This window comes from Pithys albifrons, chromosome 2, assembly GCF_047495875.1.
Source record: "Pithys albifrons albifrons isolate INPA30051 chromosome 2, PitAlb_v1, whole genome shotgun sequence".
NCBI lineage: Eukaryota > Metazoa > Chordata > Aves > Passeriformes > Thamnophilidae > Pithys > Pithys albifrons.
The window spans coordinates 120088712-120111831 of record NC_092459.1 but is presented as its reverse complement, the minus strand read 5'-3'; the positions used below and the strand labels follow the sequence as shown (position 1 = coordinate 120111831).

General features: G+C 50.4%; 2 protein-coding genes across 12 annotated transcripts in view; one reads left to right on the top strand and one right to left on the bottom strand.

The window, feature by feature from the left end:
* The window catches only part of INTS9 (integrator complex subunit 9), an 80134-nt gene extending 70219 nt beyond the window's left edge, over positions 1-9915 (bottom strand). The window contains exons 1-2 of the mRNA XM_071547632.1: positions 9831-9915; positions 3835-3962 (exon numbers count right to left, since the gene is read on the bottom strand). Coding sequence (XP_071403733.1) covers positions 3835-3962; positions 9831-9839 — 137 coding nt within the window. The 5' untranslated portion in view covers positions 9840-9915. The remainder of the gene's footprint in view (positions 1-3834; positions 3963-9830) is intronic.
* Positions 9916-10133: 218 nt separating this feature from the next.
* HMBOX1 (homeobox containing 1) overlaps positions 10134-23120 on the top strand; it is a 124710-nt gene continuing 111723 nt past the window's right edge. For 9 of the 11 annotated variants that reach the window (XM_071547622.1, XM_071547626.1, XM_071547617.1 and 6 more), the window contains exons 1-2: positions 10134-10465; positions 15926-16036. The gene's annotated coding sequence lies outside the window, so the exon portion shown is untranslated. Of the gene's footprint in view, positions 10466-15925; positions 16037-23120 lie in introns of those variants that run through there. The other 2 variants (XM_071547615.1, XM_071547621.1) reach the window with 2 other exon arrangements.

Below are 23120 nucleotides of genomic sequence, written 5' to 3'. Positions count from 1 at the left end.
TGATTGATTAATCCAAAATAGCTGGAACTGTCCCATAAATAATGTGTGCAAGTGTGTCATGGCTAGACAGGAAAGGTTAAGAGCTTCCCACATGTTCATTTCACCGTTTTGCATTTGACTTTGGTGCAGGGGAGAAAATTCCAGTTGACAAACCTCCTCTAAAGTACATGAGAGGGCACAAAGTGCTTGGCAACTGCAGGTGCCCTCTATGGGCTGCAGACAACAAGGACTGAAACTTCCAGGGCAAGGGGGAATCTGAATACCTTTTGATAGGCTTCTTTTCTGAAGAGCAAATAACTCTGAAAAATGGCCAGTCCCTTTAATGCCACAAACACTGCAGCACTTTCCTCTCTTAGAGATTAAAGCACAGGCTCTCAAAATGTTTGCTCAAGGAGGGTCCATGATATGACACAGGATTGAGCTGCATAGCAAAGATCCTCTGTAATGTCACATACCTTTGTGCTCCACAGAGGTAAAAATTAGGGCAGCTTTGCAGAGGAGATGTTGACTCTGGCAGAGTCCAAGCAGTTCATGGGTCATACTTTGGGGATCTCTGGGTTAGAGGCAGCAGAGGGAAACGTGGCTCCCCTCTCATGCAGATTTCACATGGGACCAGCTCAGATTAGCACACCTGGTCTGAGGGCACACACAGCTCAGATCTGACAAACCTGTGTCAGACTCCTCAGGCAGCCAGTCCTTCCTGTCCCCTGTCACCTGATCACAGAATCATAGAATGGATTGGGTTGGAAAAGACCTCCGAGATCATCAAGTCCAATCCTTGGTCCAACTCCAGGCCCTTTACCAGATCATGGCACTCAGTGCCACGGCCAAGCTCAGCTGAAAAACCTCCAGGGATGGGGAATCCACCCCCTCTCTGGGCAGCCCATTCCAATCCCTGAGCACTCTCTCTGCAAAGGATTTTTTTCTGCTCTCCAACTTCAATTTCCCCTGGCAGAGCTTGAGCCCATCGTGCCCCCTTGTCCTATTGCTGAGTGCCTGGGAGAAGAGACCAACCCCCAGCTGGCCAGAACTTCCCTTCAGGCACTTCCAGACAGTGCTGAGGTCACCTCTGAGCCTCCTCTTCTCCAAGCTAAACACCTCCAGCTCCCTCAGCCTCTCCCCACAGCACTTGTGCTCCAGTCCCTTCTCCAGCTTCCTTGCTCTTCTCACTTGGGTTGGAAGAGACCTCTGAGATCATCAATTCCAACCCTTGATCCAACCCCACTGGGATCACCAGCCCAGGGCACTCTTGATCCCAGTGGGGTTGGATCAAGACATGGTGGATTCTCTGTCCCTGGAGGTGGATTCTCTGTCTCTGGCCCCGCTCCAGCCCCTCAATCTCTTGCCTCAACTCAGGGGCCCAGAACTGAACACAACACTCAAGGTGTGGCCTCCCCAAGGCAGAGTCCAGGGAAAGGGTCACTGCCCTGGGCCTGCTGGCCACGCTACTTTGGATCCAGACCAGGATCCCCTTGGCCTTCTTGGCCACCTGGGCACACTGGTGGCTCCTGTTGAGCTTCCTGTCCCTCAGTCCCCCCAGGTCCCTCTGCCTGGCTGCTCTCCAGCCACTCTGTGCCCAGCCTGGAGCGCTGCACGGGGTTGTTGATGGCAATGTCAGCTCTGCCACCTTATCCTGATAATGGCCACTGGAATTACAGAGGTATTTGGACATCATGGTAATGGACACCTGATCTATGAAGGGACAGCTCTGAGCACTACAGAGGGATAAGGGCTTTCCAGTGGCAGCCACGTTCCTCCTCAGGTTTCCAGCTCATTTCCACCACTCTCTGCAGGACACCTGGTTTGTAGAGCACTGAAGAGATCAATTACTCGCCCAAGTCCACGTGCTCAGGACAATCCCTCCTGCAAGGGGTGTTCAATCACCTCCCCGACAAGATTGATTGGATTTAAATCCAACTGTTTGCTCCGATTCCACTGGGCCATCAGGGGTCAAATCTGACATCCTTTCTTATTGAGTTGAGTCATTTCAGCACCGACATTCTGGAGGTACTTGGGGAATTCCAGGTTGTGACCTGCAATTTGGCTGCTCATTCCCAGGGTCTGCTATCAGCAGACAAAGCTGCCATATCCCCAGGGAGTGCTGATTCCTGCCGTTCTAAAGAACCTCTTAAGCCTTTGTTCAATCACCTCATTTTGCTACTTGTTCCTCTCTCCATTTCCTTCTTCTCTGAGGGGGTGGGAGAATGGGAATGCAAGGCAATTCTGCCTGTACCTGGATTTCCCAAATTTTCTGGATCCCTTCAAAACCTAATTCTGTCCCAGGAGTGGACGTTTCAGCCAACAATGGCATTGTGGAATGGGACAAAAATCAGCTGTCACACTGATCCCTCTTGGGGCACGTTGCCACTCTACAGCAAATCCAGAACAATGCAAACATTGTCTATTCTCTTCCTCTCCTCTCTAAAAAATAACAAATCATAGGAAGTGCTGGACAAAGTGCTTTAACCTCATTAGGTCACTTAGGAAACTCCCTTTCCCAATCATGTTTTCCCCCTCTCCATCAAGTATCCTCTGAACCCAGAACGTTCCTCACTTGTTTCCTCATGGATCAAAGTTACCAAAAGGCTTTTGAGAAAACTCCTACTGCTTCCCATCAGTAAGAGTTACTAATTCACACCTTTTCAGCTGTTAATTTTTGTCAATTATTCCATTTATTCAAGACAGGTGGTGGATTCCCCATCCCTGGAGGTTTTTCAGCTGAGCTTGGCCGTGGCACTGAGTGCCATGATCTGGTAAAGGGACTGGAGTTGGACCAAGGGTTGGACTTGATGATCTCAGAGGGCTTTTCCAACCCAATCCATTCTATGATTCTGTGATTCTATGACATAAGTCATCCTAACTGAATAAACAACCTAAAAACCTGGGGAAACACAACTTTGTAGAAGGGCATAGATGGAGTCTGGATCTCAGGATTGTCTTCCAGACTGCTCTTCCCTGCTGTTCCAATCCCGTGCCTGGCTACAATGCCCTTTTATTTATATTTAATTTTTAAACAGAGTTGGGGAGGGGCTGGAGCTCCAGGAGCAGCTGAGGGAGCTGTGGGGGCCCAGCCTGGAGAAAAGGAGGTTCAAGGAGGGATCTTCTGGCTTCCCATCACTAAGAGTTACTAATTCACACCTTTCCAGCTGTTAACTTTTTGTCATTTATTCCACTTACTCAAGACATATGTTGTCCTAACAGAATACCCAAATTAACCTAAAAACCTGGGGAAACACAACTTTGTAGAAGGGCATAGATGGAGTCTGGATCTCAGGATTGTCTTCCAGACTGCTCTTCCCTTCTGTTCCAATCCCGTGCCTGGCTGCAATGCCCTTTAATTTATTTAATTTTTAAAAGGGAACAATTATGCCAAGGAGGGAGCTGACTGGGGGACTGCTAAGTGCTGTTTTGCTTTGCATTAGTCCGTGCTGCAAGAAGAGCCTGAGAAGATGGTGGTTACTCAGTCCTTGCTGGACTCCACACACTCCATCTCTGTTACCCATTTATCTCATCTCGCATGAGGAAGCCAGAAAGATGACAGATATGTGACCTCACTTGTGCTGAGCAGTTGCAGCAATACTTTACTGAAGCTTAGAATAAATTATCTAGAAAAACCAATCAATAAATCCATAAAATGTCTTCCGTCTACCGAGCCAAAGGACGTTATTTTGATAAAGAGAATTTTTAAGTGAACAAAGTCTATTTATGATACCAGATGATGCTGCTCATTTGTACCCATCCCCTCCCTCCTCCCAACACACCATTTCAGGCACAGCACTCCAACTGCAACCCAAGGAGACACAGACTGAAGTGCTGACAGGCCACAGAACTCACCTCTGCACCAGAGGCAACGGCAGGAAATTGAGGGTGGACGTCATGTCCAGCCCACAGTCCAGCATGATGGTGGTGGATTTGAACTTGAGCACGTTGCATGGCAAGGTTGGGTGTCCTGACAGGCAGTACTGGAAAAGAAAGGGGAGGAGTTACTCGTGACCTTTCCCTCTGTCTGGGCACTGGTGAAGCTGCACCTCAAATCCTGTGCCCGGTTCTGGGTCCCCCAGGACATGAGAGACTCTGAGGGGCTGGAGCGTGTGCAGGGCAGGGAATGGAGCTGGGAAGGGGCTGGAGCTCCAGGAGCAGCTGAGGGAGCTGGGGGGGCTCAGCCTGGAGAAAAGGAGGCTCAGGGGGGACCTTCTGGCTCTGCAATCCCTGATGGATCCAGGGGAGGGTCGGGCTCTGCTAAAGGGAACAGGGACAGGAGGGAGGGAATGGCCTCAGGCTGGGCCAGGGGAGGGGAAGGTGGGTCATGAGGAGGAATTTCTTCATGGAAAGGCTTGTCAGGCACGGGAAGGGGCTGCCCAGGGCAGGGGTGGAGTCCCCATCCCTGGGGGTGTTCAGGGTGGCACTCAGTGCCCTGGGCTGGGTGACAAGGTGGGGACTGGGCACAGGCTGCACTCGAGGTCTCAGAGGTCTTTTCCAACCTCAGTAATTCTGTGCACAGAGTGAACACCCCCTTCCAATTGCCTTTTTCCCCCCGTTTATAAATACAGACTCATCTACAGCAGGACAAAGCCCCATTTCCCACGAATCTGCCTGGGTGCTCAGATTTCCCCATGCCAGGGGTATTAAAGGGGCAGATTTTCCTCTGGCAGTTTTCCTAACCCCAAGGGTTGAGCAGATGGCAAAGCTCCCCTCTCTCATTTAGGACACATGTGGAATCTCCTTTTCTCTAGCAATCACCTATTTTCACAAAAATCCCAGGAAATTCTCCCAAACAGCCCTACCGGCAAAACCTGGCTAGAAAATTTGAAAACTCCTTGGAGTGGACAGAGAAGGAGACAACCCCTGCAGGAACACGCAGGTTTTATCTCTAAAAACAACCCCTGCACAGGTGCAGCAGCTCCGGGGCAAGTTCTCACCTGCTCTTTGTCTTGCTAAACACAAACAGGAAACAGGAGGGACGGGACAACCCCACCTGAATGGAAGGGTTTGTGTATCCAAATCCCAAAGGCTTTGGAAGTTTAATGAGCCAGCGAGCGGGTTATGGAGGGGGCACTTGAGCATCATTGAGATGCAGCCACCTCCTGTCTGGAGTGACAAACATTTAACAAGGCTCGGGAGCTTTGGGGAAGGAGGGAACAGACAGGTCGGCTTTAAAATGCGGGATTAGAAACTGGAATGTCTGAGCAGAGCGTGGCCGCCTCAGCAGGAGCTGTTTCCCTGCTGGGAGGAGGGATTTTCCACCTGGAATCTCCCAAGTCTGGGCATGTGGCAGCACAGCCACGCTCAGGTGGGCAAACTTGAGCTTTTAAATTCAAGTTTTGCTCAATTAAGATGAAAAACGCCACTTGTTTGGCCACGCACTGCACTCAAAACAGAGTCAGCTTTTTTCTAAGGCATTTTATCCCTTAGTGTTCGGTATTTCCCTCTACCAGGAGAGAAGAAGAGATAATAATAATTTCATTTTGTTCCTCTGCTCACAGTTTGTTAACCCAGCACTGCAACTGTCTGGATTAACAGCTCCCAAGGAGTCTATTTACACACATTCCTCAAAAACCTGCTTTAAACTATATCTAAATATCCAAAAGCTACTAAGTCCCATATATTAAATTTCAAATATCACAAAGACTTTTGTTTTAAATTTGCAAAGCCTTAATTATTAAGGAGCTGCATCACATTTTGCTTTTCTTTCAGCAAAGTTTAAAAATATCCAGCTGATGGAGGAGTGAGGGCCCAAGTCAGGAATTCAGTCGGTTTATTCACAAATGTAACACACTCATGTGAAATTAAGTTCTCACCAGACCAGAACTTTGACAACTGAAGCTATAAATCCAAACCAGAAAGAAATGAAGGGAAAAAGAAGATCTATTTTTGTAGTTTTAAACTATTGGTAATTAAAAAAGGCAATGAAATATCACCATTTTTATCAGAAAAACATTTTCTTGCCTTTTAAAAAATAAAGAGTAAGTTCACAACCCTCCCACCTGTGAGCTAAGTGGGAAATCTTCCCTTTTTCTTCTTTACAAGCAGCTCAAATCTCTCTCTGTGGCTGTCACTGTGGCAAAGGAATTCCTGGGAGTCAGTGGATTCTTCCTCCCAGATTCAAGCAAAGTGACAGAAAAATAAGAGAGGAATTCTGATTTTCTACACAGCTGTTTGTACAGGTGACATTTCTGGGCCTGCACCTCTGTTAGAATCTTAGATTGGGAATCCACAATTCGGAGTGTTTGCACTCTCTGTGTAAATGTGATTATAAATGGGATTATTTCCCCCCAGTTTATACTTGTCAGTGTTTAAAACAAATCCAGAGATCCCAGTTATGTTCCTGACTGGACTAAAATGAGAGTTCTTTCTGCTCCAAGATCTGTGTGCTTACAATTTCATTCCCTTACTAAAGGCTGTAACACACAAATGTCTCATCTCCTAACTCAAAAAATCATGTAAAAAAAGACACAAAACACACAAAATATGCCCAGCTCAGCTCAGAACTTTCCTGGCAGGTTTTGTAGATTGGATGGAAGTTTGAGATTGGGGCACAGAGAGCACAAATTGAGGGGTAGTTCCAGATGCTCAGGAGAGAGAGGCAGGTTTTCCAGGGAAATCTGGTTCCCACTGAGCATCCCTGGATGGCAGAGAGATGATGGGTCACACCTGCAGCTCCAAAACATTCAGAATCGTGCAGGTTCAAGCCAGTGCTCTCTGAATTCCAACTCAACAAATCCTGCAGTGCATCCCTCCAGTATTAGTATCACATGCCAGCTTAACATCCAGGGGGAAATCAGGAACTGGAATTGCCTGGGCCAAAACACGCTGGAATTTTTTGGGAGTCTGACATTTTCATTGGATTCTGAATCATCCACAATGGATGTGGCACTGAGTGTCCTCTTAAACACCTCCAGGGACAGAGAATCCATCATGTCTTGATCCAACCCCACTGTGATCACCAGCCCAGGGCACTCAGTGCCCTGGGCTGGTGATCACAGTGGGGTTGGATCAAGGGTTGGAATTGATGATCTCAGAGGTCTCTTCCAACCCAACTGAGAAGAGCAAGGAGGCTGGAGAAGGGACTGGAGCACAAGTGCTGTGGGGAGAGGCTGAGGGAGCTGGGGGTGTTTAGCCTGGAGAAGAGGAGGCTCAGAGGTGACCTCAGCACTGTCTGGAACTGCCTGAAGGGAAGTTCTGGCCAGCTGGGGGTTGGTCTCTTCTCCCAGGCACTCAGCAATAGGACAAGGGGGCACGATGGGCTCAAGCTCTGCCAGGGGAAATTGAAGTTGGAGAGCAGAAAAAAATCCTTTGCAGAGAGAGTGCTCAGGGATTGGAATGGGCTGCCCAGAGAGGGGGTGGATTCCCCATCCCTGGAGGTTTTTCAGCTGAGCTTGGCCGTGGCACTGAGTGCCATGATCTGGTAAAGGGACTGGAGTTGGACCAAGGGTTGGACTTGATGATCTCGGAGGTCTCTTCCAACCCAAGTGAGAAGAGCAACGAGGCTGGAGAAGGGAGTGGAGCACAAGTGCTGTGGGGAGAGGCTGAGGGAGCTGGGGGTGTTTAGCCTGGAGAAGAGGAGGCTAAGAGGTGACCTCAGCACTGTCTGGAACTGCCTGAAGGGAAGGGACCTTGAAGATCATCTCGTTCCAGCCATGGACAGGGCACATTTCACTAGTCCATGATCTCTACCCTGATCTCACAAATTTAAACAAAATCTATGAGAAAAGAGAATGAAAATCATCCAATTCCTGCCTCCACAGCCCTGAGATTCAGACACATCTCCAGAAAAACACAAGGTGAAGAATCTGACCTTATAGTTCCCAGTCCCTAATTTTATACACAGGCCTAAAAATCCTCCAATATCAACAAGTGTTTCCCTTCCCTCTCTCTGCCCCCATCCAAGACTCTGGACTTCAAGAGCTCTGCATTTCCACTACAGTTTTTATTTAAAGATTTCCCAGTTTGTTTTTTCCCCACTGAATGATATCAGGCTCTATAATCACATCCAGAGGTGTTTGGCTTTGCAGTGTTTGTCCCACTGGTGATATCCATCCATAAATTTATCACAAATTTATCATAAATTTATGCAGGATCAGGCTCTAAAACCACATTCCCATGGAATTCATTGTACACACTTCCAGATAGTGATTCCCTGGAAGTCTCAGAACAGCCCAGAATCCAAGTTCACTTCTAGGAGTTTTTCTTATAACACACTTGCCTGGTCTCAAAACCAAGAGACAATTTTACATTGAATGACAATGTAATTTTAGGTTAAATAAATCAAACGTTGTTGTACTTTGAAACCTGCTTGGGTTTGTCACCTCCACACCAAGAAGTGCAGCACATTATGTGAAACAGAAATTCTTCCTGGGAAATAAAGTGGTGCCTGAATCCAAGGTCTGTAGGAAAATTAAATAGTTGAAGAGGGAGATGTAGAGAGAGACCAATAACACGGGTAATGTATTTTCTGACAGAAGATTGCAATTTCAGAACCAAAATCCTTGTCAGAAGTGAAGCACAAAGCTGTTTGGGGCAGATTTTTTTATTAGCTACTACCTGTCCTATCACACTGCCGATGGAAAAGCTCGTTATTATCAACCACGGGGATTTATTCCCATTCCTGGGGGAGCCCAGCAGAAGCCACACGTGCAGTGGGAAAGCTCCATGCCAGCCAGACTCGTGTTTAAGGGCAGGAAGGCTCTTAAACACCTTCTTCACCTCCTCCTGAATCCCGCGGACATTCGATCCCACCCAACATGCCAAACTCGAGCAGCGGATCCCGCCCTCCACATCGGGGCCGCCCCACCGGGATGGACCCCCCTCTCCCTCGGCCTCTCCCCTCAGGATCAACATCCCCCTCAGCCTCTTCCTTTTCCTCAGGATCACCCCCCTCTCCCTCAACCTCTCCCCTCAGCATCAACACGCTCCCTTGGCCTCTCCCCTCCCCTCAGGATCGTCCATCCTCTCCTCCCTCAGCTTCTCCCCTCAGGACTACCCTCCTCTCCCTCAGCCTCAGCCTCTCCCCTCAGGATCACTCTCTCCTCCCTCAGCCTCTCCTCTCCCCTCTGGATCACCCTCTCCTCCTTCAGCCTCTCCTTTCCTTTCCGGATCACCACCCCCTGCCCTCAGGATCATCCCCTCTCCTCTCCCTCAGCTTCTCCTCTCCCCTCAGCATCATCCCGTCTCTCTCAGCCTCTCCCCTCAGGATCACTCCCCCCTCCCCTCAGCCTCTCCCCTCAGGATCACCCTCTCCTCTCCCCACAGGATGATCTTCTCTACCCTCAGGACCACCACCCCCTCCCCTCAGGATCATCCTCTCTCCCTCAGCCTCTCCTCTCCCCTCAGGATCACTCCCCCCTCCCCTCAGGATCACCGCCCCCTCCCTTCAGGATCACCGCCCCCTCCCCTCAGGATCACCCTCTCCTCTCCCCTCAGGATCACCGCCCCCTCCCTTCAGGATCACCGCCCCCTCCCCTCAGGATCACCGCCCCCTCCCTTCAGGATCACCGCCCCCTCCCCTCAGGATCACCGCCCCCTCCCCTCAGGATCACCGCCCCCTCCCCTCAGGATCACTCCCCCCTCCCCTCAGGATCACCGCCCCCTCCCCTCAGAATCACCGCCCCCTCCCCTCAGGATCACCGCCCCCTCCCCTCAGGATCACTCCCCCTCAGGATCATTCCCCTCTCCCTCAGGGCCGCCTCTCCCACCCCGCGCCTCAGTTTCCCCTCCGGCCCGGCGGGGCTGAGGCTGCGCGGCCCAGAGGCGACCCCAGGCTGTCCCCGCACCGCCGGGGCAGGGCCGAGCGCCGCTCCCTGCCCTCCTCGGCCCCCGCGCCGGGCACTCACCAGCTTCATCGCGTCCCCCGGTTCTATTTACCGGGACAATCCTGCCCCCCTTCCTGCCCACCCCGCCGCGCCCCGGGGCGTCATGGGAGTTGTAGTCCCGCCACCATCCCCGCCCTGGATAACGTCATGGCCTCCCCCGAGGCATGCCGGGAGTTGTAGTCCGCCCCGCGCTCGGCCCCGCCGCCCCATTGGCGCGCGGCGCTCCCGCAGCACGCTGGGAGTTGTAGTTCTGACGCCGCGGGTCTCCCCGTCACCCTGGGGAAAGGGAACTACAAGTCCCAGGGTCTCACAGCGGCAGCAGGTGGGGGCTCGATGTTGATATCAACATGGCGCTTGTCAGACAGACAAAGACAGTCGGTCTGGTGTGATTGAGCCAAAAAAAAAAAAAGCAGAAAAAAAAAGAAAAAAAAGAAAGGGAGCGGGCGAGGAGGAGGGAGCGGCAGGAGGAGCGCCAGGCGGGGAGGGGGCCGTGTCCTGGGGGGGGGTGCAGGGGGCCGAGGGATTTCCTCCCCCCATTGTTCTCGCCCTTCGGCGCCCCCCGTTAATCGCCCCTCAATCTGGGGCGAGGGCGGGCGGGGGGACCCCCCCAGTCCCGCCGGTCCATGGTGAGGCGGCGGCGCCGGCAGCACCCAGAGGTGAGTGCGGAGGGGAGAGAGGGGGGAGCGGCGGCGGCGGTGAGGGGAGGGGGCGGGCGGGTGGGTGGGCTGAGGGAGGGCAGCGGCGAGGGGTCCCCCCGCCCCGGCAGCGCCGGGAGCAGCGCCGAGCCGGAGAGCGGGATGTGCGTGAGGGGGCACCGGGGGTGGGCAGGGGCAGCCCCGCAGACCGGGCGGCGAGTTGGAAACGCGGCTTTTCGGGGGGCACCGGGGGTGGGCAGGGGCGGCGAGTTGGAAACGCGGCTTTTCGGGGGGCACCAGGGGTGGGCAGGGGCGACGAGTTGGAAACGCGGCTTTTTGGGGGGCTCCCCGAACGAGGGAGGAGGAGGAAGAGGAGGAAGGTGTCCCCGGGAGGGCAGGGCAGCTTTGGGGGTCGCTGCTCCTGCCTGCTTATTCGTTTATTTATTTCTGCCGGTTCCTGTCGCCCCCCGGGTGTGGGGACACGGAGTGGTGACGGCGAAGCCCCCCCAGACTGGGTGGGTGCTGAGCTTTGGGGGTGCCCGCGGACTTTGGGGCTGAGCTGGTGCTCCCTGTGCCTGGGGGCGGCGGGGCGAGCAGGGAGGCTCCGACCCTGCGGGATGAAGCCCCTTGCCCCGGGGATGGAGCCCCTGCCTCGGGATTTGGAGCCCCTTGTCCGGTGTTGGAGCCCCTGCCCCAGGCATGGAGCCCTTGCCCCGAGATTGGAGCCTCTTCTCGGGGGATGGAGCCCCTGCCCCAGGGTTGGAGCCCCTTGTCCGGGCATGGAGCTCCTGCCCCGAGATTGGAGCCCCTTCTCGGGGGATGGAGCCCCTTGTCCAGGCATGGAGCCCCTTCTCGGGGGATGGAGCCCCTGCCCCAGGGTTGGAGCCCCTTGTCCGGGCATGGAGCTCCTGCCCCGAGATTGGAGCCCCTTCTCGGGGGATGGAGCCCCTTGTCCAGGCATGGAGCCCCTTCTCGGGGCATAAAGCCCCTTGTCCGGGGATGGAGCCCCTTGTCCGGGTCTCTGCCTCGGGGACGGAGCCCCTCTCTTGAGGATGGAGCCCCTGCCCCGAGTTTGGAGCCCCTTCTCGGAGGATGGAGCCCCTCTCTTGAGGATGGAGCCCCTGCCGCGGGGTTTGGAGCCCCTTCTCCGGTTCTCTGCCCCGGGCATGGAGTCCCTTCTCCGGGGGATGGAGCCCCTTCTCGGGGGATGCTCGGTTGGATGGTCGGTCGGCGGCCGGGGCTGCCCCGAACTCCTGCAGCTCCCCGGGCTTTGGGGAGGGTTTTTGGGGAGGGCACAGGCGAAAAGCCGAAGGGTGTCTGGTTGCCGGAGAGTTTTAACATGGGCCCGGACGGGTGGGGGAGGAGGAGGACCCGGAGGGAAGTCGTTCCCAAAATGTGCGAGGGGAGCTCGGGTGGGGTGTCACCCGCTGGTTTATTTGGCACTTCTTGGGTAGAGGGGTGTGTGTTTGGGGTAAATGTTTTTGTGTCCGTGCCTGGGATCTCTTTTTTGGGGGGGCACAGCGGTGTGTTTGACCTCAGGAGAGGTTTTGGGAAGCGGCTGGGAATGCTGCTGGAAGTGTTTTCCTCTGCCTCGGGGTTAAAACAAACCACGAGCCGAGTGTGTTTAGGTGCAGAACACACCCGAGCCAGACCCCGCCGAGTTCTTCCACCTCAGTTTTGTCTGATGGGTTCTTTTTTTTTGTTTTTTTTTTTTGAGTTGTTGGAGTGTCTCCTGGTATGTTTGCAAAGCACTTCTGCGGAAGCGTTTTCCTTCTTTGCGATAGGTCTGGAAAAGCCTTGCTTGGATGTGCTGTTTGAAAAAAAAAAAAAGAAAAAGCTCTTTTTGGGGGTGGGGAAGGAAGAGGAAATGAAGGTTTAAGCGTGTTTGTGGAGTCGGGGCTGTGTCTCGGTTTGTTCTGCTCAGGTAACGTTGGGAGTGACTCGGTGGCTTTTCGGTACAAAATGAACAAAAACTGCCGGGATTTCAACTTTTGTAGGGAGGAAAGTGTTAAACTGATGGGAAGGCGTTGGAGAGAGCGGATCTCCGAGACACTCCCTACGTGCCCCTGCTTCAAACTAGAGGGGATGGAAAAAAAAGAAAAAACTGGTGGGGTGGGGGGGACAAAAAAAAAAAAAAAAAGAGAAAACCCACCCTAGAATTTGCATGAATGATGCCACGTAAATTCCCCGAGCCAGGAGTTGGGCTCTGCAGACGAAAGGCTGAAGTCCCGTGATGTGACTGGCTCATTTCTGCAGGGCTCATCAGGTACAGGCTCTGCTTCCTTCCTGGGATGGTGCAGCTGGCATTGGATTTCCTCCCTGCATGGCAGAGGAGGAGTCCTGGGCAGTTTTTTTCCCCGAGATGATTGCATTTTCCTTGGCCTTGCTGTACCCGGCCTCATTAGTAGGAGCTGCATCTATATTTATTTACCATTATGCCGAGTCCCTTGGGAAGTGGGGTGTAGTTTGGAGTAGGTATATATGGATTTATCACTCCTAACATTTTTTTTTTTTCCTGCTGTCATGGTAGGACCGAATCCGTCAATAGCAGAGAACAAACTTAATTTATGTCTGTGTTTTGCCTCTCCCGTTTTGCCTTTTCTCTCCCGAATTGCTGAGAAAACATCTCGGAGATGCAGATAGGGATGGAAAGGGATGGAAAGGAAGGAAGGAAAGGAAGAAAGGGATGGAAGGGAAGAAAGGGATGAAGGAAGGGATGGAAGGGAGGAAAGGGATGAAGGAAGGGATGGAAAGGAAGGAAGGGATGAAGGAAGGGATGGAAAGGAAGGAAGGGATGAAGGAAGGGATGGAAAGGAAGGAAGGGATGGAGAGGAAGAAAAGGGATGAAGGAAGGATGGGATGAAGGAAGGGATGGAGAGGAAGAAAAGGGATGAAGGAAGGAAAGGAAGAAAGGGATGGAAAGGAAGGAAAGGGATGAAGAAAGGAAGAAAGGGATGGAAAGGAAGGAAAGGGATGAAGAAAGGAAGAAAGGGATGGAAAGGAAGGAAAGGGATGAAGAAAGGAAGGAAAGGGATGAAGAAAGGAAGGAAAGGGATGAAGAAAGGAAGGAAAGGGATGAAGGAAGGAGGAAAGGGATGGAAAGGAGGAAAGGGATGGAAAGGAGGAAAGGGATGGAAAGGAGGAAAGGGATGAAAAGGAAGGAAGGGATGGAAAGGAAGGAAGGGATGGAAAGGAAGGAAGGGATGAAGGAAAGGAAGGAAGGGATGAAGGAAAGGAAGGAAGGGATGAAGGAAAGGAAGGAAGAAAGGGATGAAGGAAGGGATGGAAAGGAAGAAAGGGATGAAGGAAGGGATGTAAGGGAAGAAAGGGATGAAGGAAGGGATGGAAGGGAAGAAAGGGATGAAGGAAGGGATGGAAGGGAAGAAAGGGATGAAGGAAGGGATGGAAGGGAAGAAAGGGATGAAGGAAGGAGGGATGGAAAATTTAATCTGTGTTTGTTGTCTGCACGTCCTGAGAGCAGCTCGGGAAGGGCAGGGTTTGATTCTGCAGGTGAGATTTGGCCTTTGGGAAAGCTCCTCTCCCTTTTTTTTTGTGAGGATTATTCTTTCCCCCCAGGACAGCCCCAACTTTTTGTGTGTGGTTGACAGAATTCCCCACAAGCCCAGACACGAGGTTGGGAACAAGGAACTTTGTGTTTTTCACTCTCTGCTTCCTGCCCTCCCAACAGGTCTCAGCATTTTTCCTCCTGTGTCATCCCACTGGTGGCAGCAGGTCTGGACCACACTGTGGTGCCAGCTGGTTCCTGGAATGCCATCCTGGCAGGAATTTTAAGGAGGGGAAAGGAAATCAGGAAGAAAAACCCCCGTGTGGATGAGGCCTGGTTATCTCTGGGGCTGCTTTGCCGAGCAGTTCTCAAGCAATTCCTTTGATTTGTTGACCTTTTTAGACAAAGTGCATCTCTCTGGAGTTGTGATTGTGGGAATTCCATGGAATCAGTACCCGGTGTCAGCTGCAGAAAGCTCATTTTTAGGGCAGTTTCAATGTCAGGCTTAGTGGTCTCTTTTAAAAGGATATTAAAAGTTCACGGCTGTCCAGTGTATTTAAAATTAAATTATCATGAAGTGTTTGCTTGATAGTGATGAGTTGACTTGATAGTGATAATCCAGAAGTTCATGGAAGTGTTTGGTGTGTTTTTTGTCTCTCTCTCTGGAGCTGGGAAACCAGTGGGGTTCTGACATTCACTTTTAAAGCTAATTTAATTTTTAATAAAATGAATTTTTAACGAGCATGACAGTCAGGAATTGTTCTGTCCTGAACTTCTGGGACTGCTGCTCTTCTTTTTTTTTTTTGTTGTTGTGTGTCAGTGGGGCAGTGGTAAAATTTGGGTTTTTGGGTGGGGAACTGGAGGAATTAATGAGACTGAACCACGAGAAGGGAGGAGGCTCTACTGGCCCTTTTACCCAGAGATCTCAGGAGATGTTTGGGTTTATATGTTAGGAAATAAATCAATTTTCATGAAGCAACACATTTTAATTTAAAAGAAAGCAGCTTCCCAGTGGTTTCTGTGCAGAGCTTTTATAAAGGGACGTTGCAGAGTGACCCATTGCAGTGCTGGGGGCTGTGGCAAATTATTTTTCATCCTCTGTAAAGTTTAGGATTTGAAATCCAAATGCTGGCAGGTCAAGAATCTTACTGAGAAAAAAATATGCCTTTGTTCCTCCTGTCAATAACTTCCTGCAGCTCTGACACTTCTGAAGTCCCTGAAGTTGATTCCATGATTTTAACGGAGCAAGGATTGGGTTCTGCATCCGTGTCCTTGTGGGATTGAGCTTTAATTGAGCTTTAATTATACCTGTGCTGATTATGTGATCTTGTGGGTTGTCAGTGCAGTGAGACTGATCCCGTGATTACAGTGGGATTTTTTGGGATATAAGGAGGAAAATTTGATTTTTTTGGGGGGGTCTAACTCGTGTCTCTAAAGCTGGTTTCATCCACAAGATTGGTAATAAACTGTATTTTATCATTGCAATATTTCCATGTTGCCTCAAGCTCCCTTCTGAGTGTGCTAAATGAGGATGGATGGGGAGCAGAGTGTTGTGCAAGGAGGTTTCTTTGAGCTCTGGGTGATGCAGAGGGGCGGGTGGTCCCTGGGAATGCAATTCCCAGCCTTTGAATGCACGAGATAAGTGTTTTGACAAATGCTTTTAATTTGGGGAACAATGCAAGCAGGAGTGACAGGATATGAAAGGAAAGTGTTATTTTTCATCTGGCAGGTGGCAAACCAAGGTGTAAAAAGGGATTAACTGGCCCAGGTTCCTGCACAGAGTCAGACTCACAATCGCTCTGCGACCTCAGGAGCTGCTCAGGGCTTAAATCAGAGTTTTTCTTCCTCCCCCATTAATTGGCCAACTTGCACATTTTGCAAACAACACCTAGAGATTATTTCTCTTTCCTCCAGTTTCAAACTTCAGAGCCTGAAGTTTGGGGTTTATTTATTTTTTTTTTTTTTTTCATTTTCAGCCAAGCCTTGAAAACACAAGGTTGGGAAAACTTGATCTGAGCAGCAACTCCCTGACATCCGATACCATCTCCAAACAGCCCCTGACAAGTGAACCCTCTCATTGAAATCATGTGAGGAATTTTATTACTCAACCCTTGAAGATCTTCTGGGGGGGGGGAAAGGAGGTTGCAAACGATTAACTCTGTGGTCTTCACTGCAAGCTGGCAGATAAAACCTTCTGCTGTGTTAGGGCAGTCATGTGGTTGGTTCCTCAGCGAGGAGCAGTGGCTGCCCAGCTGAAAATTTCATCTTGTCACTCTGAGAAACACATTTATTTGTGTGTTGTGCCTGCATAAAAGGGGTACATTGGATTGAAATCTGGTCTTGCTTCTTCAGACGTGCTCCTTGGTGATTCCCTTCCCCTCTTGAGTGTGAACAGGAGCCACCAGTGTGCCCAGGTGGCCAAGAAGGCCAATGGGATCCTGGCCTGGATCCAAAGTAGTGTGGCCAGCAGGCCCAGGGCAGTGACCCTTCCCCTGGACTCTGCCTTGGGGAGGCCACACCTTGAGTGTTGTGTTCAGTTCTGGGCCCCTCAGTTGAGGCAAGAGATTGAGGGGCTGGAGCGGGGCCAGAGAAGAGCAACGAGGCTGGAGAAGGGACTGGATGTGGCACTGAGTGTCCTCTGAAACACCTCCAGGGACAGAGAATCCACCATGTCTTGATCCAACCCCACTGTGATCACTGAGTGCCCTGGGCTGGTGATCACAGTGGGGTTGGATCAAGGGTTGGACTTGTTGGTCTCAGAGATCTCTTCCAACCCAAGTGAGAAGAGCAACGAGGCTGGAGAAGGGACTGGAGCACAAGTGCTGTGGGGAGAGGCTGAGGGAGCTGGGGGTGTTCAGCCTGGAGAAGAGGAGGCTCAGAGGTGACCTCAGCACTGTCTGGAAGTGCCTGAAGGGAAGTTCTGGCCAGGTGGGGGTTGGTCTCTTCTCCCAGGCACTCAGCAATAGGACAAGGGGGCACGATGGGCTCAAGCTCTGCCAGGAGAGGTATGAGTTGGAGATCAGGAGGAAATTCTTTACAGGGAAGGTGGTCAGACATTGGAATGGGCTGCCCAGAGAGGGGGTGGATTGTCCATCCCTGGAGGTGTTTAAGCTGAGCTTGGCCGTGGCACTGAGTGCCATGATCTGATAAAGGGACTGGAGTTGGACCAAGGGTTGGACTTGATGATCTTGGAGGTCTTTTCCAACCCAGTCCATTCTATGATTCTATTTTTGTGTTTTGCCTGCATAAAAGAGGTACATTAGCTTGAAATTTGGTCTTGTTTCTAACATGCTGCTGAGTGATTCCCTTCCCCTCTCCACTGTGAGGCCTTAAAATCAGGTGGAGGAGATTTTGTCATAGATAACCTTGGAAGCTGGTTGGGTTTGGGATGCTCCTGCTCTCTGCTGTTGCTGTTGGGTTTGCCAGGGCCTTGTTGTTCATTCAGGCTGAGCAAAGGGCTCATCTCAGGGTTGCTGTGACAATGACCAAGCCAAACCTGGTCAGGAGGGTGGATTTCTGGCCCTAACTCCTGGAATGTGGCTCTGCTGGTTCCCACTCCATCCCTGTGGCCAAGCCACTGCCCTCCTTGGCTATTCCATTTTATTATTCTATGATAAAACAATACTTTGCACCTCTGTTTGTGAGTGCCTGTCAGAGGTGTTGGTGTTTTACAAGCAGAGAAACAGAGGCAGAAGGGCCAAGTGGCTCACAAAGCCACATTCTGAGTCAGTGGCAGGAGAACAGGGATGTCCCTTCCCCATCTCTTGCTCTTCCCACCTATGACACACTGATAGGTATTAACCTCGTTAGGAATTTATTGGCTGGTCACCCTGTGTGCTCATTAGGAATACTGAAGTCAATGAGATTTCTTTTACTGTGATAGGAGGATTCCTCATGTCCCACTGACTTCTGTGGCTTGACACTTCTCACCTTTATTTATTCCATTAATTTTCTTCCTTTTAAAGCCATTCTATCCCTTCCTCCTCAGTCAGGCCAAAGGCACAATGGGCTAAACTTTCTCCTAAGATTCCAAGGGACAAAGCACAGTGGGCCAAAAGCACAGTGGGCTAAACTTTGTCCTAAGATTCCAAGGGACAAAGCACAGTGGGCTAAACTTTCTCCTAAGATTCCAAGGGACAAAGCACAGTGGGCTAAACTTTGTCCTAAGATTCCAAGGGACAAAGCACAGTGGGCTAAACTTTCTCCTAAGATTCGAAGGGACAAAGCACAGTGGGCTAAACTTTGTCCTAAGATTCCAAGGGACAAAGCACAGTGGGCTAAACTTTGTCCTAAGATTCCAAGGGACAAAGCACAGTGGGCTAAACTTTGTCCTAAGATTCCAAGGGACAAAGCACAGTGGGCTAAACTTTGTCCTAAGATTCCAAGGGACAAAGCACAGTGGGCTAAACTTTGTCCTAAGATTCCAAGGGACAAAGCACAGTGGGCTAAACTTTCTCCCAAGACTCTTAAGGGCTGTCCCTCTTTCTTGCATTGGTTTTTTTCTGCTTTGTTTAACAGGATTTTTTCAGTCTTGGCCTTCAGATCTATCTCAGGAATGCACGTGTATGTTTATCATCTGTTTGGATTCAGACACCAAAAGGCTGAACAATCACTGTTTCAAGGTGCTTCCAGAATTCAAAAAGTAATCTCTAGCTGGGTATTGTGTGCACATTTCCCTTTCCCAGTTCTTAATCAAAGAGCCTGAAGTGCAAGTCTGCTCTTAAACCTGGGAACTGCTGTGGTGCCTCTGACAGAGTGTGCTCTGCTTTATCTTCCCTGCGCAGCCAACCAGGAGGTGTGGAAGGTCAGTTCCCTTTTTCCTACAGGATTCCTCTCTCTAATGTTCACTTCATCATTTCCTCCTGCTTTTCAGGGCAATTACCAGCCTGAAACTTATTACCAAGCAGAGCCCTTGCTCAGGTTGTGTGTGTGAATAAACCTCAATCACTCCTGTAATATGGCCTGACCAAGAGCCAGCTCCATGTGGATGTCCATGGAATTCTGGCAGGTTGTGCTTCCAGTCTCTCTCTGTCCAATGGGTGGAGTGTTGTTGCTTCCAGGGAAAAGTTTCTTCCAGCCTGAGGAAGCAAATTTTAACACCTGTTTCAGGCATAGAGGTGGCATTTTGTTGTTCTCCATATGTTTGTGTAGGTTATATTAAATTTAGGAGCATCCTGTTCGTTGCTGAGGTTTTAACATTGGGTTAAGGAAGGAATTTAAAGGGAAAGGTATAAAAAAATACATTAATTATGTTTGGTTGTACCCCCAACTGAATCTCACTCCTTGTTCTTCTCCCCACTTTTAAACTTAATATTCACAAGCCCTTTTTTTCTTTCCACTTCCTTCGAATTCCCAAGTTCAGCAGTGGAAGAGCTGCCTCCAACAATACTGTGGCCACTCTTTCATGGCCTTGTGAACAGCCAGTTTTGTTCTTGTGATAAGCCCCTGCCCTCCTATCAGTTGGGAAGTGCAGCAAAGAGAGTCATTTCCTGCCTCTGGAGCTGCCTGTTCCCTCTGAGCTCTGAACCCAGCACTGAATCTGCTTTTTGTTCTCCCCCCATGGCTCTGATGGCAGCAGAAAACCCTCAGTTAGTTCATCAAATCCAAGTGCTGCTTGGCTGTTTATTGTGACCTTTATTTTGGACACTTTCTGTGCCACCATCAGACTCTCTGATTACAAAGTCACCTTTTTCACCAGGGATTTCACTGGTTTTGGGGTGTGCAGAGCTCCACTTTGGAGAGGAAAGTTCTTCCTGGCACTGGAATCTCTTTTCTAGGTCTTCTTTTCTTTTTTTTTTTTTGCTGTGTTCCAGTGTAGAATACAAAAATAATCCTCCCAGGGCTGTCGAGGTGCTTTTCACATTCCCAAAGTTATGTGGAGATTCTTGGCTGGATTTTGGGGTATAAACACCAGGAGTGCAAACATGAGTGTCAGGTTGTGGTTGCCCAGAATGAGCACTAATTATTTAAGCTAATACTGATTTTTCATGCCCCAGAGGGGGGAGTTGAGCAGCTGATCAGAGTTTTCTCAAGTAAATTGGATTCCACGTGGTTTCCAGACATCAGAGTGGGTCATTCCCTGGCTGTTTGTATTTCATGGGAGCTCCATCTGTTTGGTGATAAGTCTGGAAAAGAGGGAACTTGCTGAACTTGAAACTTATTCCTCCCTCTTTAATTTCCTGGTGCACACAAGTCGAGTGATGTTAACATAGTGGAGATTCATAAAATTTAAGGCGAGAACAGATAATTAAATTGCCTTCCCTGATATGTTTTATATGCTTTGTATCACAGGCCTTTAAATTTTAATCATTTGCTCCGAAACTGAGACCAGTAAATGATGTTTGGCTAAAAACACTTTGAAAGCTTTCCAGCCCTGAGTGTCCATCACTGGTAATTTCAGGCTCATCACTCCTCTTGGTGTAGTTATAAGTGGCTGATTTCTAATTTGAATTAGCCCAAATTCTGCTGCTGGTTCTTGTTAGGGTTTTCCTGACAAGATTAGAGCCCTTTAGTATCCAGGACTTTCCTTGCCATGAAGGTACTTACACTCTGTAATCGAGTTACTTGATAGATAAGGGAACAGAGTTGAGCTTTTAAGTCTCACTCTGAGGCATTTTCTGCAGCTCTCAGATCATCCGGTGATTCTTCATGGCTTCCATTTATTTCAAACAGTGTGGAGGCCCAAAAAGGTGCCTGTCCAGGCTGTGCCTGACCCACTCTGAATTCCTGGCTGTCCCTTTTCCATGGGGGAGATTCATAGAATCACAGAATCATAGAACTGATTGGGTTGGAAAAGCCCTCTGAGATCATCAAGTCCAACCCTTGGTCCAACTCCAGTCCCTTTACCAGATCATGGCACTCAGTGCCACGGCCAAGCTCAGCTGAAAAACCTCCAGGGATGGGGAATTCACCCCCTCTCTGGGCAGCCCATTCCAATCCCTGAGCACTCTCTCTGCAAAGGATTTTTTTCTGCTCTCCCACTTCAATTTCCCCTGGCAGAGCTTGAGCCCATCGTGCCCCCTTGTCCTATTGCTGAGTGCCTGGGAGAAGAGACCAACCCCCAGCTGGCCAGAACTTCCCTTCAGGCAGTTCCAGACAGTGCTGAGGTCACCTCTGAGTCTCCTCTTCTCCAGGCTGAACACCCCCAGCTCCCTCAGCCTCTCCCCACAGCACTTGTGCTCCAGTCCCTTCTCCAGCCTCGTTGCTCTCCCTGGAGCTTTCCCTTCTCCACCTGAACACCCTCAGCTCTCCCAGCCCATTGTCCCTCTCCAGCATTCCAGGAGCCCCTTTGGGCACTGGAAGGGGCTCTCAGGTCTCCCTGGATCTTTCCCTTCTCCAGCTGAACCCTCTCAGGTCTTCACAGAATCACAGAATGGATTGGGTTGGAAAAGCCCTTCGAGATCATCAAGTCCAACCCTTGGTCCAACTCCAGTCCCTTTACCAGATCATGGCACTCAGTGCCACGGCCAAGCTCAGCTGAAAAACCTCCAGGGATGGGGAATCCACCCCCTCTCTGGGCAGCCCATTCCAATCCCTGAGCACTCTCTCTGCAAAGGATTTTTTTCTGATTTCCAGCTTCAATTTCCCCTGGCAGAGCTTGAGCCCATCGTGCCCCCTTGTCCTATTGCTGAGTGCCTGGGAGAAGAGACCAACCCCCATCTGGCCAGAACTTCCCTTCCCAAGGGTCCTTGTGCCCAGGGAAATGCTGCTCCTCAGCCTCGTGCTCCAGCCCTGACATCCTTCACTTCCGTAGTCCCAGCCTGCATTTCCTGGGTTATAAATTGCCCTTTGTGTCCTGATCTGTTTTGCCTTCCCTGAGCTGATCCAAGGCAGGTATTTCTTCTCCCTCCTGCCCTCCCCTCCTCCCTAATAAGGTCCTGTTGTTCTACAGCTTGGGTGGCACTCGCTGATTTTTATCTGCAGTGATAAAAATGTTGAGCTGCTGCAGACCTTAAATTTAGTGACAAAAAAAAAAAAAGAAAAAGAAAATAAAAATTAGCATGATGCAATGCCAGGAAGTGGATGAAGCACTGGCTGAGTGACAGCTCTTGGATACTGAGCAGCCCACGAGGGTTTCCACTAGACCAGGGTACACTCTGTGCATGTACTTTCTCCTGTTCAACTCCACTTGTGATCTCAGAGAACAAAGTTAGTCCTTTATCAACATATTTGCCATCAGAACGTGCTGACTGGCACTACTGGTGTCCTTGTGGTTCTTTGCTGGGAAAATACATCATTTTCTTGTCCTGTTCTTTGCTTGGATGGATTTACAGCTTTGCAGATTTGCTCCTTCCCCTTCCTGTGGCACAACATGGACAACCCTCTGGCCTGGGGGGAAAACCCTCTTCAGTGTGTGGCTTTTAGGCTGATTTAAAGTGTTTCCCTGCTGAGGAATTTGCTGACAATCATCTTTTTTTACTGGTGACTTAGAAGGTTCTCCATATGACCAAGGCTTGTTGCCCCAGTGTGAACAAACTGCTCCCAGTACAGGGGTTCTTCTTCCACTAAAAAGTCATTGTTTTACATTTTCTTACTTTATTTGGTTTTTGTATCTTGAGTCTTGCACTGTGGTTGGTAAGAGGAAAACACCTTAAGAGCTTTTGGTGGTGCTGTGCTGGTTTAAAGGTGAACCAGGTGGAGAAATGAACCCAACACAGAAGAGATGATAAGTCAGAGTTACAATTTAATACCAATATTCCAATCAATGCAGTGGCCCAAAGAGCAATTGGGTTTAACCCCCAAAGCCCAGCAGTGTAACCCACCCCCTGGGGCACAAACACAGGGGGGTTTGGTGGCCCCTGTGCTGAGCCCCACGTGGTTCCCCCCAGTGCAAAGGCAAAGGAAGGGACAAAGCTGTTGGTGCAGATGATGGCACAGTCTGGGGGAGAGGGGTGGGCTCCTCCTGTGCAGGGTCTGCTCCTCCTCTGGATGCCAGGAGTGGTGCCAAAGGTGGCCAAAGGCCAAGATTGCATCCCCTGAGGTTTGGGTGGGAGCCCCCAGTGGCTCCCCCAGGGCAGGGAGTTCCAGCCTGGGGGATGTGACTGTGTGAGCCAGGGGGGATTTTGGACTGGTTGGTGGCCCCTGAGCAGAGCTGAGCCCTGAGGTGGGTGTGGAGGTGCCAAGGAGTCCCTGGAGGGGAGTTGTCCCAGCTCTTCTCTGCCAGGCTTCTTT